This window comes from Aulonocara stuartgranti (genome assembly GCF_965226115.1).
Source record: "Aulonocara stuartgranti genome assembly, chromosome: 17".
NCBI classification, from domain to species: Eukaryota; Metazoa; Chordata; class Actinopteri; order Cichliformes; family Cichlidae; genus Aulonocara; species Aulonocara stuartgranti.
This window is the reverse complement of record NC_138953.1, coordinates 34720296-34737447: the sequence shown is the minus strand read 5'-3', so window position 1 is coordinate 34737447 and position 17152 is coordinate 34720296. Positions and strand designations below refer to the sequence as shown.

Sequence of the window (17152 nt, the reverse complement as noted above, 5' to 3'; positions counted from 1 at the left end):
GCCACACACAGACAAATGCACACATAACCTCAATGTGTCCATGATGAGTTCTTTGGATGTTTCTTTTTCTCGCAGAGTCTTACTGAGCATCATGTACTTGATGGTGGAAACCATTAGAGTGCAAACAGAAGACGACCGACCTGAGTGGATAGCAGCCAGAGAGACCTTCAAGAATGAGCTCGGTGTGTGCGTGTGTGTTTATTCAGTATTTTGAAGTTGCATGAGTATATCTTTTCATTGGCTTTCATGCTGCATGTCATTTTATTCCATTTAAAAACATTGCCTTTGACCCCCCCTCCAGCTTCTCCTCTTTACAACGGAGAGCCCTTTGCTCTACTGCTTTTCACCATGGTGACCAAGTTCTGCAGCATGAACGCGCCACACTTCCCCATGAAGAAAGTACTACTGCTGCTGTGGAAAACAATACTGGTCAGTGTGTTACAGTCATGGTTGTTGCATGTAATGCAAATAAATCTATTTCTGTCCATGTCTGCATTTTTGTTTTGCTTTTTTTTTTTTTTTTTTAATAAAACAAGTTTCACAAACACTCAGCGCCCACTTCATTATTTAGACCTTGCTGGTACCTGGTTGGGCCTTATTTTGCTTTCTTAGCTGTGTTAATAGTTGGTGGCATAGATTCAACAAGGTGCTGGAAATATTCCCCAGAGATTTTGGTCCATATTGACATGATGGCATCGCACAGTCGCTGTAAATTTGCTACTCTGTTGCATTGACATCTGGTTTTATGCTGCTGGAAGCAGCAGTCAGAGGATGGGTACACTGTGGCCATAAAGGCATGACAAGGTCAAAAACAGTACTGTCTTGTAGGCTGTGACGTTTAAATGATACAAAATTGCCACTGCGGGGCCCAAAGTGTGCCAAGAAAGTGTCCACAGTATTACACCAGCAGCAGCCAGAACGGTTGATACAAGGCAGGATGGATTCATGCTTTTATGTTGTTTACACCAGATTCTGACCCTGGCGTCATCAAGGCATTTTCTCCCAGAGAACTGCCAATCATTGGATAGTTTCCTTTTTTTTAATACCATTGTCAGATGGCTATGATGTGGAAAATCTGAAATATACACAGCCCATCTGACACTAACACCATGCCAGGTTGAGCCACTTGGATTGTCTTTCCTCACCATTCTGGTGCTCAGTTTGAACTCCAGCAGGTCGTGATGACCACGTCTACATGACTAAATACACTGAGTTGCTGCCATGTGATTGGTTGATTGGGGGGGAAGTCAAACAGGCTAATACTGCCCCATGATGGGAAGGTCGGGGGTTCGAATCCACTGAACGGCTACCCTGAGCAAGGTACCGTCCCTGCACACTGCTCCCTGGGCGCTGTACTGGTGGCTGCCCACTGGGTGAATGGGTTAAATGCAGAAGAGTTATTTCCCTATGGGGACTAACACATACACATTATTGTTTACAAAATTAATTCCGCTGTTAATAGACATTACTTAAACTTAGTTGCTAATGTTTTATAACAAATGAATCATTGTTTACCTGGGTCTTTTCTGTCTTTCAGTTTACTTTGGGAGGTTTTGAGGAGCTCCAGGAGATGAAGGTGCGACACCGGGAGCGTCTCAACCTGCCCCCACTGCCAGAGGACAGCATCAAGGTGGTCAGGGCCATGAGAGCGGCCTCGCCCCCGGCCTCCGCCATGGAGCTCATCGAACAGCAACAGCAGCAGAAGAGAGGCCGCCGCAGCCGCAGGGTACTAGCCCTCAAGCACACACGGATCTCACACTGAAGCTAAATCCATTTAGACAACGTTTAGGTGACAGTGTCACTTTAGTGTATATTGCTGGCATGCTGTTATTAATACAAACTAATGTAATGTTGATCAGTTTCATCTATCTACCCTAGTAGACTCTCACTCTCTAACTCTTTGCTGGGTCACCTTTTTCCAAAAGTTCCAACATCATCAGTTCCCTGCTGTAAGTCAGTGACCACAGATGATCTTGGTGCTCGGACAGCTTTGAGAATCCCAGCCTCTCTATTTTTTTTAATACTACAAAGTTTGACTGGACAGGCTTCCTCTTTAATTGCCCCTCTTCCTTCCTTGTGTCCCCACAGAGTGCCTTTGTTGATAGCTTGGAAGGAGACAGTCCTTTTCCCAAGAAGCAGGTCTTTACCCACAAGTTCCCTCTTATTCTCCTGCATTTTCTTTCTGCACTGAGCTAGACTTTTTGCACTCCTCTCCCACATCCCTGCAACCCGCCCCGTGCAAAATCTCCTCTCTCTGCCACTTTGGCTTCCTTTTTCTCCTTCTACCTGCGTTTACTTTTCTCCTCTACGTGTCCTAACTGTTGCCATTTAAAACTCATCCAGTCCCGACCGGATGCACTGCACTTGTCAGATAATTTACCTGATTTAAATTGGAGTTTGAAGTTATCCACTGGGCAAACTCTTTAGTGTTTGAATAGATAATGGATTGGCAAAATTCTGATGTTATAGATGGTTTTGGTGCAGCCTTACATTCTGCCTAATTTCTAATACTCCATTTAATTGTTTCCAGCTTCATGCACATGTGTGTATTTCTTTTGCTTTCCTTTAAGTCTCCTGTTATTTTAATCATTTGTGCATGCTTCTGTTTTAATCCTCCAAGTGTCCCTCATTCCCTTCCCCTGCTTTGCTTTTCCATTTTGTCTTCTCCCCTCTTTTATTTGTGCTCATATTCCACTATTTTCCCCTCTTTTCGTTACTCTTTCTTCCTCCTCTTCCTCCTGGGGCGGCAGGGTTTGAGGGACAGGGCTGACTTGCTGGCTGTAATCACTGACGCTGGAGCAGTCCCATAAAGAAAGCTCACTTCAGACATCAACAGTAGGAGCATCTCCCTTGTAGTTTTCATCACATTGCTACTGGGTTTGGTCTCAAAAATCACCTTGCACCGTAGAGTGTGGACTAGGGGTCAATGTCTTTAAAATGCATTCATTGAGGAGGTGAATTGAGATCACCGCTACTGTAGTTTTACTTCTGCAGGTGCTGTATTGTAGGTTTCAGTTGACCTCTCTCGTAAATGGATGGCATTAAAAGCAGTTGCCCCCTAACCCTGGTAGAAAAAACCACTAGCTTTACCTCCCACATAGCAGAGAATGGCTTTTCCATAGAGAATGGCTCACGACACAGTCTCACCTTCTCCTCTCCCTCTTCCCACTCCCTCGCTCCCACCATACACTCACTATTAGTGCTCACTTAGCATTAGCGCTACCACTGATACACCAATACTGTACATCAACTCCAGTAGCTCAACTAATGCCCCGAACGCTGACTCATGCCTGATGCTTGCACTCTTACCACAATCATTCATTGTAGAAGTAGAAAACAAAGATGCTTTGTGTGTGTGTGTGTGTGTGTGTGTGTGTGTGTGTGTTTGGCACTTAAGAGTTCAATATGAACACTGTCTTTTTGAGACTGCCGCTTGCGTTTTTACCCGTTTCTTCAGTGCAGATGTGTGGTGTGTGGTAAGTTTAATCAGACATGCTGCTTGTGGTGTTGTGGAAGTCTTTCTTCAATATATCACATTTGTTTCACAGGTTTTTGACAGGACACAGTAACCTAAGAGAGTTAAAAGAACATTTCAAGAAATCTGTTGCTTCAGTTTTTTATGCGGAATATCTGTTAGCTTAGCATAAAGACTTAAAGCGTAATAAACATGTGTCTATGTAGGTTTCCAGCCATCCAGCTTATTTCAGTCTCACGCACTTGAGGTGAAGGCAACTGGACTTCATGTAGCAGGGGACTTTATCAAAGAGTGTTTGGTGGCTAAAATGGGGCAAACTGCCTGTGCCTGACCGGCCTCAGTGAGGTTAAAGGAAAAATAGGATTCAGAAGTAAATAATAATGCAAAGGGCCGAATGCCTCCAGGTCTGGTGTAGCATGACGTGCAATTAAACAGCTAACCCAACTCTAAGCTAATGTTAAAAAACAAATAAATATCCTCCTATAAGGTTTTTTATAGACTTTTTATTATTATTAAACATACCTTAGCTCTAAACCTCAATAATTTGCTTTAGGGGTGCTGGTTGACAGCTTAAATATCAATGACCAAAAAGCCCAAAGAAACAGTTAGCTTAGCTTTGCGTATTAGTATAGTATCAGTATTTGATAGTATTTTGATAAAACAAACATAGTTCCCTCCAAACGTCAAAAAGACTGCTATTACTGCTTCTAATGTGTGTTAATTAGTGCGCTTTAAAGGTGTTTGCAGATGCTATAACACTACATTTAATATGGAATGATGTCAATTACTTTCGTTTAGCTTCAAGGGGAAGCTGCCTCTTTCTATTTAAAGGTTAAGAGGAAGGCTATCACTGCCTCAAAATAATGAAATTTGATATTAAGTGAGCAATAGAGGTGGAGATCCCTAAAGCTAGCCTCCTGTATACAGCTTCATATTTAAGTCACACACATACACATCCACCCACACAGGTGTATTCATTCCTGTGTAATTAGACCACTTCACAGGTCTGTGTGGGTGTGTGCAGATATATTGCGGTTTGTTTTGCTGTTAAGAAGCTGTGCACATTTGTCATTCTCATTATTGTAACTGTGACATGTAAATCTCAACATGTATTGACTTCAGCTTCACTTGGGTCGTAATTAGCCTCTGTGCTAAGGTGATATGATGCATAATAGTGGAGTCAATCTTCTCCTCTGCTATCCTTTAGCAGAGGAGAAGATGTATTTCCCATTGAGGTACACTTACACACTTTTTGAAGGCTGTGTGTTTTCAGTGTGACCAGTATGTGGTGCCTCACAAATACCTCCGTCAGCAGCTTTCTTTAATACTCCTCCTGCAGCAGGTTTGCTTCAGCTGTCCCTGAAGAGTCCTCACACTGAGACTGCATTGCTATAAATTATATACTATCGGTCCAACTACTAACCACATATGGAACGCTTGAGCTGAAAGTGTGTAGTTTTTAGTATGCGTGTGAATTTTTTGGCACTTTAATTAAAACACATCGTCTTATGGAGTAAAAATGGTATCTGGTGCACTGCTTCCTGCAGTCTAGATAGAAGCACCTTAATTCCTTTTGCATGATTTTATATACATTTGCAGAGAAAAAGGTGCTTAAAGCTGATAAACTCACAGGTAAAGTTTATATGGTGGATTTTCAATCACTTCTTGGTTTTGCAGTGAAAACTGGAATTTATTATGTCTTAAAAATTTGGACGAGCTGCTAACTCCTTGGTTGCACAGTAGGTGCATATCTGACCTCCTTCCCCTCCTCTCCCCTCTGTCTCCCAGCCCCTGGTCAAGCAGGACAGCTTGGACACGTACAACGAGCGAGACCCCTTTAAGAACGACGACGCCCGGGACGAAGAGGAGGACCCTGAGGACACGGACAGTGGTATTGAGGGTGAGGTAGACCCTCTGGACCGCGACGTCATCATCCAACCGCCACCACCGCCACCTCCTCTAAGACCACCGACAGAGAGGGTCAACTTCCCCAAAGGTCTTCCTTGGGCCCCTAAAGTCAGGTTAATAAAAAAAATGTTGTTGCAATCTGTATTCCTAAAAGTCAGAAAGTTGTTCATGATATGACGTTTTATTCTACAAAGGTTCCAAAGGATTGGTTGGTTTGTTACCACGGTGACCACTGGGGTACAGGAAACTTCAGCTGGGACATGACGGGAAGGTGGTGTCTGTTTCCCACCCTGGTTTCGAGAAGTTAAAAGTAGATCTTAAACACAACCTCCTCCAGATTTCTCTCCTCGCCAACGTCCAACAATATGCTCTCCATCTGTGTATTTCAGACACAAGCCTGGGTGTCTCTGCAGGGGGCTGCTGTTGAATAATACATCTCAGAGAAGACAAACACGTTATAGCAGTGCATCAGTTAAAGCCTTTTCTTTAACTGAGCCGTGTCACTGGGCGCTCTCGTTACTGTGTGTTTTTTCTTTGGTCAGAGCGCTGCATCACACAATGGTGATTAGACTCTGATCAGTAGGAGGTTCTTAACCCTTCTCACAGAGAACAGCAGCAGCACACCGTGTGCCCGATGAGATTTGAGAGGGAGCTGATGCAGTACGCTGTGACCTTGTGTTGTGTGCGTTTATGTGGGTGTGTGCGCACATATTTGTGGCTTAAATCTCGCTTAAGTCTGCTCCTGTGTCTTCAGGGAGAAAGACATCGAGCACTTCCTCGAGACGAGTAGGAACAAGTTCATCGGTTTTACTCTGGGGAAGTAGGTGCTTCATCTAAGACTGTTAAATATCTGTATTCATTCAGTTTTTGCCGACTTCTTCATTCGAGTGCTGTTCGTTACTTTACAGTGACACAGAAACCCTGGTGGGCTTACCCAGACCCATCCATGAGAGTGTCAAGACTCTTAAACAGGTGAGTGTGGGAATTACTGTGGGATTATTTTCTATGTTTTTGACTTAGTAAGTCATTCTTACACAAATTCACATTTCTAGATGCCCTTATCCACTTCCTTGTGGATATAGTCTCCGTTAATCAATACTCCCACACTGTTGAATCCTCTTGAAATTGGCCTCCCACTGAAAAATCCATAACGTCTTCATAGAACAGACTGATATGCTTAATCACACAGCTCTGGGTGTCAGCCGACGATGCTAATTAACAATTATTCTCATATGTTTTTGTTTTTTTCTCCAGCATAAGTACATGTCCATTGCTGAAGTGCAGATCAAAAGGGAAGAGGAGCTGCAGCAGTGTCCACTGACTCTGGTCAGCAATCCTACCAGGCTTGTGTATAATATAGAGTGTATTACAGGGAGCAGGCACAACTGTAATGATTTCTCCAAGCACGCCTGATTTAAGACTTATTAGGCTTATGCACCAGACACAGTAACCTCACAAATACATTAAAAATGAAGAAAGTACCATTCCCATCAAGCCAAACTCTTTGCCAGCTATACATATTTAAGGTTTAGAACTGCATCTTGCACAGTTGGCATAAGCGGTCCTTCAGATCTCTGTCCACTGATCAGCTACAGCCGTAAACCACCTGCCTGATACTGTGCTGGTGCCACGGCAACATCTCTGCTCCAGTGTTGTTGGAGCCTCCGTGTATCCGACGTGTTCCAGTGACTGCCGCGGGCATTTACTTGACATATACAGTACATGAATCATAGGACCCCAGGCTTCCCAGCAGAAGGTTGCATCCTAAATGTCTGAGGTCCTCACCCAAACTCTGCGGGTGATAACAAACACCTGTGAATGTGATTCATGCTGCTAGTGTCCATGACCTTATCCCGTCAGTCACTACCCACAGCTTGTGACAGCAGGTGAACATAAATGAAAAATATATCTATATATACCGGAAATATATATATATATGCGTGATACTGCATAGATCTAATTCACATAACTGCAAAGTATTTAACCCCATGCTCAATGCTTATGTAGGTTATGTCGTGGTCTCTACAAAGATTCACTGCAGAAGTTTAAATCAGCCACAAGTCCACAGCATTGCAGTTTTTTGGAGCATCTCCAGGGCAGGTGAAGCCAGTAGGACCACACTGGCTGCAAGAAGGAATCATGTGATCCAGAGATCTGTTAATTCTTACCAATACAAAGACATTGTTTTGCCTTTGGACAGATGTTGTCAGCGCGGTAACATTAAAACTGTGTGAAATACAGTGGCTGATGTCAAACTTGAGCATGAACGTGAATATAGGTCTGGTTCAGCAACATTAACTCGATCGATTGGCTGTGATCACATCATCTAATTTCCCCAATTCTGTCAGTGTTGAGCTTATATCTGCCTTTGTTCAGGTGTTTGAACTTAAATTTGGAAGAAAGATTCGAATGTTGCCCTATTGAGCACTCAGTGTTGACTTTCCACTGTATGCACGTGTTATCTCCCAGGGTGAAGAGGAAGTGGAGGACACAGCAGCAGAGATGCTGTACCTGGGAATGCTTCCCAACCTGTCACAGTATGTGGTGAGTGATTAATGATTAAATTCTCACCGGAGTTATTGACCTTTGTTTAATAAAACCAGCTCATTAAATCTTTAATAGTCTAACACAGAGTCTCAGTGGTTAGCAACTGTCTCTGTACTGGTTTCAATCATATTTCTGATAGCACTTCGTGCTTCTTTTTTTTAGCTAGCATTAAATTATTGCACATTATCTCATATGAAATGTGTTTTGTGGAGGACAAAAAAGCTTACAAGATTTTTAAGAGGGTACTGTAGAAACTTGAATGATTAGCCTGTTATTATTCCTCTATTTTTGTGTTCTTTTTTGCATCAGATTGCCCTCCTGAAGCTACTGCTCGCTGCAGCTCCGACCTCCAAAGCCAAAACGGACTCCATCAACATCCTGGCTGATGTGCTGCCTGAGGAGATGCCGTAAGTACTGCAGAAAGACTGCTGGGATCCTTGACTGTCTTTCTTTTCTTTCCCCTACCCGTGCTGCTGTTTTTTTTTTTCTTTATTTTGTCATGATGCTGTAAATATCTAGAGCCATATTTAGATGAGACAGTTTTGAAGAGTAAACACACTTTTGCTAATAATGCTCAGCGATAATTAAAAAAAGATGCAGTGTGGAATAAAAAGAAAGAAATTCTCTCGGGAGCATCTTTGCACTGCTGTTTATGTACGATTTATTTTTATTTTTGTCTAATTGCTTGGCAAGAAAAAAAACAGCCTGCTTTTCTTATGGATTTTCTTGGCTGTTAGCACTGGTGGAAATGCACTACTTGTGGGTTGTTCGTGGTCTGTAGGATGGCTCTGTTTTAGATTCGCTGACACGCCAATGAAAGGAGAGACAGTTTTCCTGATGCAAAAACACCCACTCAGAAAAAAGAAAGATGTCTGATATTTTCATGGCTGAAATCCATTTCTTTCTTTTTTTTTTGTGAGCGTGTTTTGAAACTACGCACTCGCTCACCTGCCTGAGCTGGCAGCAGAACCATCAGAAGGCCATACAGGGTGCCTGGGTTCAAGTCTGCCCCAGTTTGTTTCCTGCGTGTCTTCCAGTTCTGTCCTGGCTAAAAAAAAAAAGTTTTTTAAAAAGCCCAAAATAAATCTTATTCGGTCTCCTTCTGTGCCTGTCACTTTGTCAGAGAAGTGATTATACTGTTAAAGACCCAAAGGCCTTACAGTTACAGCGTGTGTTTCTTTTAGTATCACCGTCCTGCAGAGCATGAAGCTGGGAATCGATGTTAACCGGCACAAGGAAATCATCGTCAAGGCCATCTCTGCTCTGCTGCTCCTGCTCCTCAAGCACTTCAAACTCAACCATATCTATCAGGTTACACACACACACACAGACACCTTCACTGTGCCCTCCTACATACACCTTAACTTACTTTTCCTCCTCTTACATGTCACCTCTCTTCCCTGATAAAATCCATACACCTCCCCCACTGTAACCTCCCCAGTCCTGCGCCTGATTAATCAGTCAAGTGTGCCATCGCTTTCTCCATTTCATCCTCCTCCCCCCCTCACACGTTTGTAGCTTTATCTTCACTCACAACTCGCAAACCCCTGACTCAGCCACACAGACTCGTAATTGGAGTTCATCTCAGTGAGGACGTAAAACTCACTGAAAAATGATTCATCCTCATTTCTGGTGCTTAGTATCTCAGTTTTTTGTTGCTTCAGTGATTATGAATTTTTCTGATGCTAGTAAGGGATATCTACATAGTTGAAAAGCTGCTCTGTAAACTTAGAATGATAGCGCCCTCTGTTGCAACTAAAGGAGATTACATGCTGACACAATTTTGAAGGGGAAAGCGGCTCCAGTGGGAAGCCAAATCGGTTGCGGATTGTTTGAGACCCACACAAACTCGGCATTGAGATGAATACTGTAGCTTCAGCATGAGAAATGACCCCACTTGGCTCCTGATCTTTTCCACACTCAGCAGTAATATTGGGTTGTTTTTTCCCCACACCCCCCAATGAAAAGTCTGAAATGTGTTGCATTATTTTTACTATTATTGACTGATTGATTGGCTTTCCTTTCTTTCAATACATATCACTAAATGTAACCGTTGCATTTTCAGCCATGGCTCTTCTCCAGACTGTTCCTCACTGCCGCCTCCTCTTTTTTTCCCTGCAGTTTGAGATTGTCTCCCAGCACTTGGTGTTTGCCAACTGTATCCCACTCATCCTCAAGTTCTTTAACCAGAACATCATGTCTTACATCAGTGCCAAAAACAGGTAGGATCCTTTTCTCTCATCCTTTCGACTTACAGCGCCATTTACGTCACCATATTCAACCTCCGACGATCAGTTGCACAAGCATCTGTTTGTGTAATAACCTAAAAGAGGTTCATACAGATTCACATTAAGTTACAGGTGACAGGTTGATCTGCAGAGTTATCAGTTTTTGTCTCTCGTTGTTTGTTTCTGTGTTTTCACACTATAGTATATGTGTGCTGGACTTTCCCCATTGTGTGGTCCATGAGATGCCTGAGCTTACAGCTGAGAGCCTGGTGAGTCACACTGATTGAGCCTCAATGAGTAATAGTCAGCTAAGAACGTAGCGCTCGCTGTTTAATGATGATCTCGGTGTCTCCACGTGTGTTTTCAGGAAGCCGGAGACAGCAGTCAGTTCTGCTGGAGGAATCTGTTTTCCTGCATTAATCTGCTGAGAATCCTGAACAAGCTGACCAAGTGGAAACACTCGAGGACCATGGTGTGTAAATCTGCATTAGTCTGCGTCTCATAAGGAAGCCTTAGGTTGGAACACCCACCTGAATTCAATATCTTTATATTGAATGCAAAGTGATATTTGCCTCCTTACTAGTGTGCATCCTGTTAAAGGGACATTTAGTTTGTAAGATTCCTTCAATTTGCTTCATTATATTTAATCTTTCTTTCAGATGCTGGTTGTTTTCAAGTCTGCCCCCATCTTGAAGAGGGCTTTGAAGGTGAAGCAGGCCATGATGCAGCTCTATGTTCTCAAACTGCTCAAGATTCAGACCAAGTACCTGGGCCGCCAGTGGAGGAAGAGCAACATGAAGACCATGTCGGCTATCTACCAGAAGGTCCGGCACAGGCTCAATGATGACTGGGCCTATGGAAACGGTAAATAGCAGCTGGCAGAAGTAGTATGCTGGGATTTGTTGAAACAGGGATTTTCTGCTTACATTTTGAAAAATATCACGAAAACCCCCAAAAATCTGAAAATACTGGCCAATCAGAAGCTACAAATAACACTGTGCACGGAAGCTCCGTTTTCACTGACCTAAAACATTGTTTATGTGTGGACGAAAGGTCAAAAAACACGTCTCATGGGAAGAGAATATATCCTTGTGTACTGGGGAACAGCCATCTGTTTGCACAGTTCAGTTTGATTTACTAAAGACCAGTTTATGTTTTGTGACTCGTGTGCTCTCTGGGTTTTATTTCATTTTTACTCCTTTTAACACTTTGTCTAGGAATTTTTCTTTAGCCAATTTTTATCCAATTTGGAGCAACTGATATGTGATTTTGGGGACAGATACAAAAAAAATCCTTTAATAAATATAGCAACGCATATTCTTTATGTATAATACACATACAGTATATCTAAACCATAAAGTTACTGTAACTTAAGTGAAGAAGGCATTTGTTCTGCACCATTCAGCTTTGATGACTCTCTGCTACCTGTGCTGCAGTGCTGAACACATAGAGCAACCTCTGCTGGACAAACGCTGTTATAACAGCACTTCCAAATTCAGATTTTCTGCAGTGTGCTTTAAAAAAATGTCAGTATGCATTAATATGTCTATGATAAGCCAGTGTCTGACTCTTAGTTCACAGTGACAAAGTACATTAGCTAAAAGAAAAGATAATGTAGTAAAAATATAAATAATACAAATTAAAAATCCATCCATCCATTCGCTTCCGCTTATCCTTTTCAGGGTCGCGGGGGGCGCTGGAGCCTATCCCAGCTGTCATAGGGCGAGAGGCAGGCAAATTTAAAATCCGATTTAAAAATGCAAAATAGAATTTTCTAACAGCGTTTTAATGGGAACAGCTGTGACAGTTTTATTGTATGCTTTATGATGATGACACAGGGTACTTATTATGTTAGTCAAAAACTGTCGAGTGGAGCTTAGTAAATTGTAGTCTGATAGGCTGGAGTCACAGATTAAATTAGGAACATCCTGCAGCATTGCTCAGAATACATTCAGTTTAGCCTTTTAGATCTTCCTAAACGAAGCAGTCACAGAGCTAATTGGCCCCAGCAGTGCTCCTCACTCAGAGCTGATGAACAGAGAGGAGACTGCAGCATAATGAACATGTGTACCCGGGGCTGTGAAAACAGGAACGTTCAGGGTAGTTACTGCATGTATGTGGGTGTTTGTGCAGCTGGTTGCATGATTCCTATACTGTCATATATGTGTGTAGTACAGTTGTCCAGCAGCCAATGGCAAACTGTCTGGTTTGTGTTGCTATGGCAACACGGATGGGGGTGGCAGTGGGGTGGGGGGACTTTTCAGGGTCTCCATCCCTGCTGGGAGAGCAAGCAAGCTGTCACTGTGAGCGTGACAGAGAGAGCGGGAAAGAGTAGGAGATAGAAAGAAGAAGCAGGCACTTAAATTCAAATTGTGTAAAAATCGCAGATATCGACGCACGGCCGTGGGACTTCCAGGCAGAGGAGTGTGCCCTGCGGGAGAGCATCGAGAAGTTCAACAGCCGCCGCTACGAAAGGAACAGGAACGGAGATTTCGCGCCCGTGGACAACTGCCTGCAGAGCGTGCTGGGCCAGCGCGTAGAGCTGCCGGAGGACTTCCACTACAGCTACGAGATGTGGCTGGAGAGAGAGGTCTTCTCGCAGCCAATCCAGTGGGAGGGCCTACTACAGAATCCATAACGTACGGGGAGGGAGGGAAGAGAGGGGGCATGAGGGCGTGGGGTGGATGTAACTGTGCGAAGGTCACACATTCAGCCTCTTGGGAGTGGTTTAAGGAGGTCGTACCAAGCAGCGCCAGCGGGAAGAAGGAGCTGGCAGCTGCATGCAGCAATGGAAGAAACGACAAGAGGATCAAAGATGAGTTGTAAAATGGATCCAATTAAAGAGTGCCACACACTGACATGTGCCTATAACTACTATGAACACACATGACCGGCAAGAACAGAGGTAGCAGTTATAAGAAACACCTGGTATCGCTGTAGCAGGAAACTGTTTTTTTTTTGGCCAGTTATACTGCCCCGCCCCCATGTTAGACAACAAAAACATCGATTTCTACACCATGTCCCTTTTTTTAACACGTCGGTGCTCTTCTGATTCCTCAGTGATGTTTTCCTCTTTATTTGTATCAACGTGTGTTCTAAACATTACGTGATAAATGATTGTTTGAAAGAACCTTTTTTTAAATTTAACACAGAGCCTACTGTAGGTATAGAGATTGTGGATTGTCGGTGATGGGTTTAAACATTTCTATTATATATTTTGTATAAAAGAGAAATGGAGCCACAGGGTTATGATAGTCCAAATGTAGAAATGGGAGCTCTTTGCTCCGAAGGCACCAAAAAAACTAAAGAGAAATATACCAGCGTATTAGTGTATGGGTTTGTTCTGTGGATGTGTAAAAGTCTTTGTGTGGAGAAGGAAATCTGAAAAAATGGGAGATGTGAGTTTAAAAAACAAAATGTTTTGTCCTAAAAAATATATATATCTGTATTTTTAAGTAGAAAATTAACCTTATATACAGAAATCCTGCTATTCCAAATATCTTAGCTTCATTTTTAGCAACGTCAAACCTATAATTACTGATGTCCTCCAGGGTTTGTTTCGATACATGTCGTGAGAGATGAAGAGGTCACAGAAGCTAATTGGATGTACTTTTTATCAAAACGCTTCAGTTTTTCATATCACTTTGAATGAAGCTGTAACGCTACAGTCACACTGGGGAAAACATTGGTTGGAGGTCGCAGTGTGACCACAATTATTGCAACCGTGTGCAATGAACTTGCTTTTGAAATGGTTCCTTCAAAAGGTGCAGACCAAGCCTGCAACCACTCACAGTCAGTCGCTGTCTTCAAAGCCACTGTGGTGTGCCAAGAACAAAGATATTGACGAACCAGCAACAAGATGGAGTCAGTCTTCTATCAGTCTGTCACTGAATATGGTCAAGTTGGAAATTAAATGCAATGCGTTTGTGATAATAAAGCAATCAGCTAAGATAAATCAGTGAAAACTGCAAATCTGTTGCTATCTACAGACACAGGACATCACTGCTTAGATTAAGAGTCCAGCCAGAACCTCAAAGATCTGAAATACAAATTCAGAAATGGTGACGTAATTGCTGCAGGACAGCAATTTTTACTGAAAATTACACAGGAATTTAACAAAATGCAGTCAATTGAAAGCCAGTTGTTTTGAGTTCTCTGTTGAAAACAAAACAAACTGGCTCAGATTGCAACATGTTGGTAATTTGTCTGCATTTCTAAACGGACAATAATTTGCAAACCTTTTTCTGTTTGTCTGGCAGTCAGTCTTGAATTGGACAACGACTGTTTAAAAACAGGTTTTCTCCCGGCAGGCGACCTCGGCAGTTACAATTGGGACTGGTTGCACAGACGTAGGGGCGTTGCACTCTCGATCTCCCCAGTGGGTCACCACAAATGCTTGCAATTGGTTGGCGAATGTGAAAAATTCAGTGCAGCTCCTGGGCAATTATTCATTTCTCCCAGTCACAATGAGGTTATAGTTGTAGTTTCACTCAAGTATGACTGAGCCATAATATGACCTGTGTATCACTTGTTTGAATTTGTTATTGACTGTGGAATGGGGAAGGTTTTTTTTACCTATATGGAAGACCAAAACTGCCAAGATTAGAACTAAATTAAAAAAAATGAGTGACTCAGTTAATTAATATTCTTTAAAATATACCAAAAATATAGGCATAGCATTTATTTACTCGTGCATTTATTCTCATATTTGCCAATTTATCCATTTATTTCTTGTTGTTCATTTGTTTATTTATCCATTTATTATGTTTCAACTACAACCTTTTCATTTCTCAATAAATATCTTCTTATGTTATGCAAATTGAGCAGCTGTAATTTCAAGTTCATCATAAGATCATCGTCGTGTCTTTTGGTTAGTTAATGCCAGGCTCAACTTGAACAGTCAGAAAGCTGCTTGAAATCGTAGACACTAAGGCGGAAATAACACTGAAATACATTCACGATTTAAAACAAATATTTTTAGTAAATTCCATCCATTCTCTTCTGCTTTTCCCTGTCAGGGTCACGGGGGGCTGGAGCCTGCTATTTTTAGTACATGTTTAACAAATTGATTAAGGATTTAAATTTAATTGGAAATAAATAAATATGTGCAGTATTTGAAAAACAAGTCCAAAATTGTCTTTAAAAAAAAAAAATCTTTGTTTCCTAAATGTCAAAGCTTTGACGTTAAAGTCTATTTTTCTTTGTTTATTTTCTATGACTTTACAGCTTCGGGATGTCTTTGGATTATTGTGGTAACAATGCAAACAGAGAAATACTCAAACAAATATTAATACATAAACAAACACAAAATAGTTTCTCTCAATGCACCAGAAACCTATTCAATAAAAAACATTTTGAGACATAGTTCTGACAGATATTTGCAAACATTATTATTCAATATTATGGACATATTGGAAAGTCCACAAGTCTGTCTTGATCGTGTCTTTTCTTGGCTGTTGTGAATAGAGAAATTTACACACACAGAAGAAATTCAAATAAAATAATGTAATTGTCCCTTTTTATAACTAAGTTAAGGCAATTTAAAAGGTTTTTCATCTAAATAATGGAGCATTTCTTTTATTGATTGTTTAGTTTGGCACTCTTTGTCCTCCACAGACTTAAAGGTCGATAGTGTGTCTGTTTTGTCTTGGCACGCCACAAAGAAGCAAGACATTAAAAACCAAACAAAAAATGTTTTATGAAGTGTTTCCAAAAGTTGTAATTTGTTTATTTTAAAGCAAAAAGACCTCTAGAGTGAAAACGAATTTGTTGTCTTGGCTGGACTGTGTCTGCTTGCTTCCCTGAGCTTTTCTATCGAACCATCTGGAGTTATTCGAACCCATGATCGGAACAGTGGCCATTCCGTTAACTGACGCCCCACTTCCACTCAACAACAGCACAACATGTGAACCACACTGGTGGTGGCGGTTGTCACAATAATGGTGCTGCTTTTCCAGTTTAGTGCAACTTCCTGTAGATGCGACTGCCTAAACGATGCTTCAGAGGTGAGCACCTTGATTCCTGGATATGTCTTTACTTAAGCACACAAACAAGCACAAAGGACAAAAAGCATGTACTTTTGTTTTTGTACAATTGTTGATTGTTTCAGATTGTTATCTACTTGCTTTGAGGGGTTACAAACTGTTACGTATTATCTCTGTATAGAAATAATTTTGATACTCAGTCTTGTTGAAATGTGCATGACCATGGTTCTGTTCTGTGTTCACGTGTTAATGTCTTTCCAGTCCAGTAAGAAAAGTTTTTTTTGTTTCTCGTACAGTCACTCGTACAGTGTTGTGCACCACACAGGATTCTGTTTTTGTTTTCTTCTTCAGGAAGGCGATATCTTTAACAATAATATTGTATACTTTATAGATTCTCAGGTTTATGGAGATGATATATATATATATATATATGACAACAGTTTTAAAAGCTTCCTTGCCATTCTCTGGCTCACTACCTGTAAAGAGGAATATACATTCTGATACACCTGAACCTCTAAACATTTACTGCATAAGCTGTGCATCGTCACAAAAACACAGTAGCTCATTGTGAGTGTTGGTCGCACTTAAAGTTCAGATGTAATGTTTATTTCTTTTTGTATCTTGTGCCAAATTTGAGTGCCATTTCCTGTTTTTATTCTCTTGTTTCTGCTATCTGCATTCAAGTCCATACTGAAGACTTGGAATGCAAAAAAAAATGTTGTTTTTTTTCTACCTGAAAACTGTACAATCAGTGAAAATTGCCGTTTATTGTATCTAGGGTAATATTTCACCAGAAGTGTTTAGTATTGTATGGACGTTATTACCGTATATATGTGTTTTTTGTTACTCACACTTCCATATCTGCATATTCTAGATCCAGTAAATACTCGACACTGAAGATGTTCAGGGGTATGTGCAATTACACATCCATAGAGGCATTATACGATAGAGTGACAGATTACGATATCAGAGTTGCAGAGTTGCTTATTAAACAGTGTTGAACACTTGTG

At 41.5% G+C, this 17152-nt stretch overlaps 1 protein-coding gene across 3 annotated transcripts in view; it reads left to right on the top strand.

The window, feature by feature from the left end:
• The window catches only part of strip2 (striatin interacting protein 2), a 31328-nt gene extending 14182 nt beyond the window's left edge, over window positions 1-17146 (top strand). For 2 of the 3 annotated variants that reach the window (XM_082511405.1, XM_082511403.1), the window contains exons 7-22: window positions 76-182; window positions 302-429; window positions 1538-1726; window positions 2089-2139; window positions 5264-5496; window positions 6138-6203; window positions 6292-6355; window positions 6638-6709; window positions 7853-7927; window positions 8240-8337; window positions 9115-9241; window positions 10052-10152; window positions 10361-10427; window positions 10526-10630; window positions 10818-11022; window positions 12546-17146. In XM_082511405.1, the coding sequence (XP_082367531.1) occupies window positions 76-182; window positions 302-429; window positions 1538-1726; window positions 2089-2139; window positions 5264-5496; window positions 6138-6203; window positions 6292-6355; window positions 6638-6709; window positions 7853-7927; window positions 8240-8337; window positions 9115-9241; window positions 10052-10152; window positions 10361-10427; window positions 10526-10630; window positions 10818-11022; window positions 12546-12796 (1939 nt within the window). In that variant the 3' untranslated portion in view covers window positions 12797-17146. The remainder of the gene's footprint in view (window positions 1-75; window positions 183-301; window positions 430-1537; window positions 1727-2088; window positions 2140-5263; window positions 5497-6137; window positions 6204-6291; window positions 6356-6637; window positions 6710-7852; window positions 7928-8239; window positions 8338-9114; window positions 9242-10051; window positions 10153-10360; window positions 10428-10525; window positions 10631-10817; window positions 11023-12545) is intronic. The other variant, XM_082511404.1, reaches the window with a different exon arrangement.
• Window positions 17147-17152: the final 6 nt, after the last annotated feature.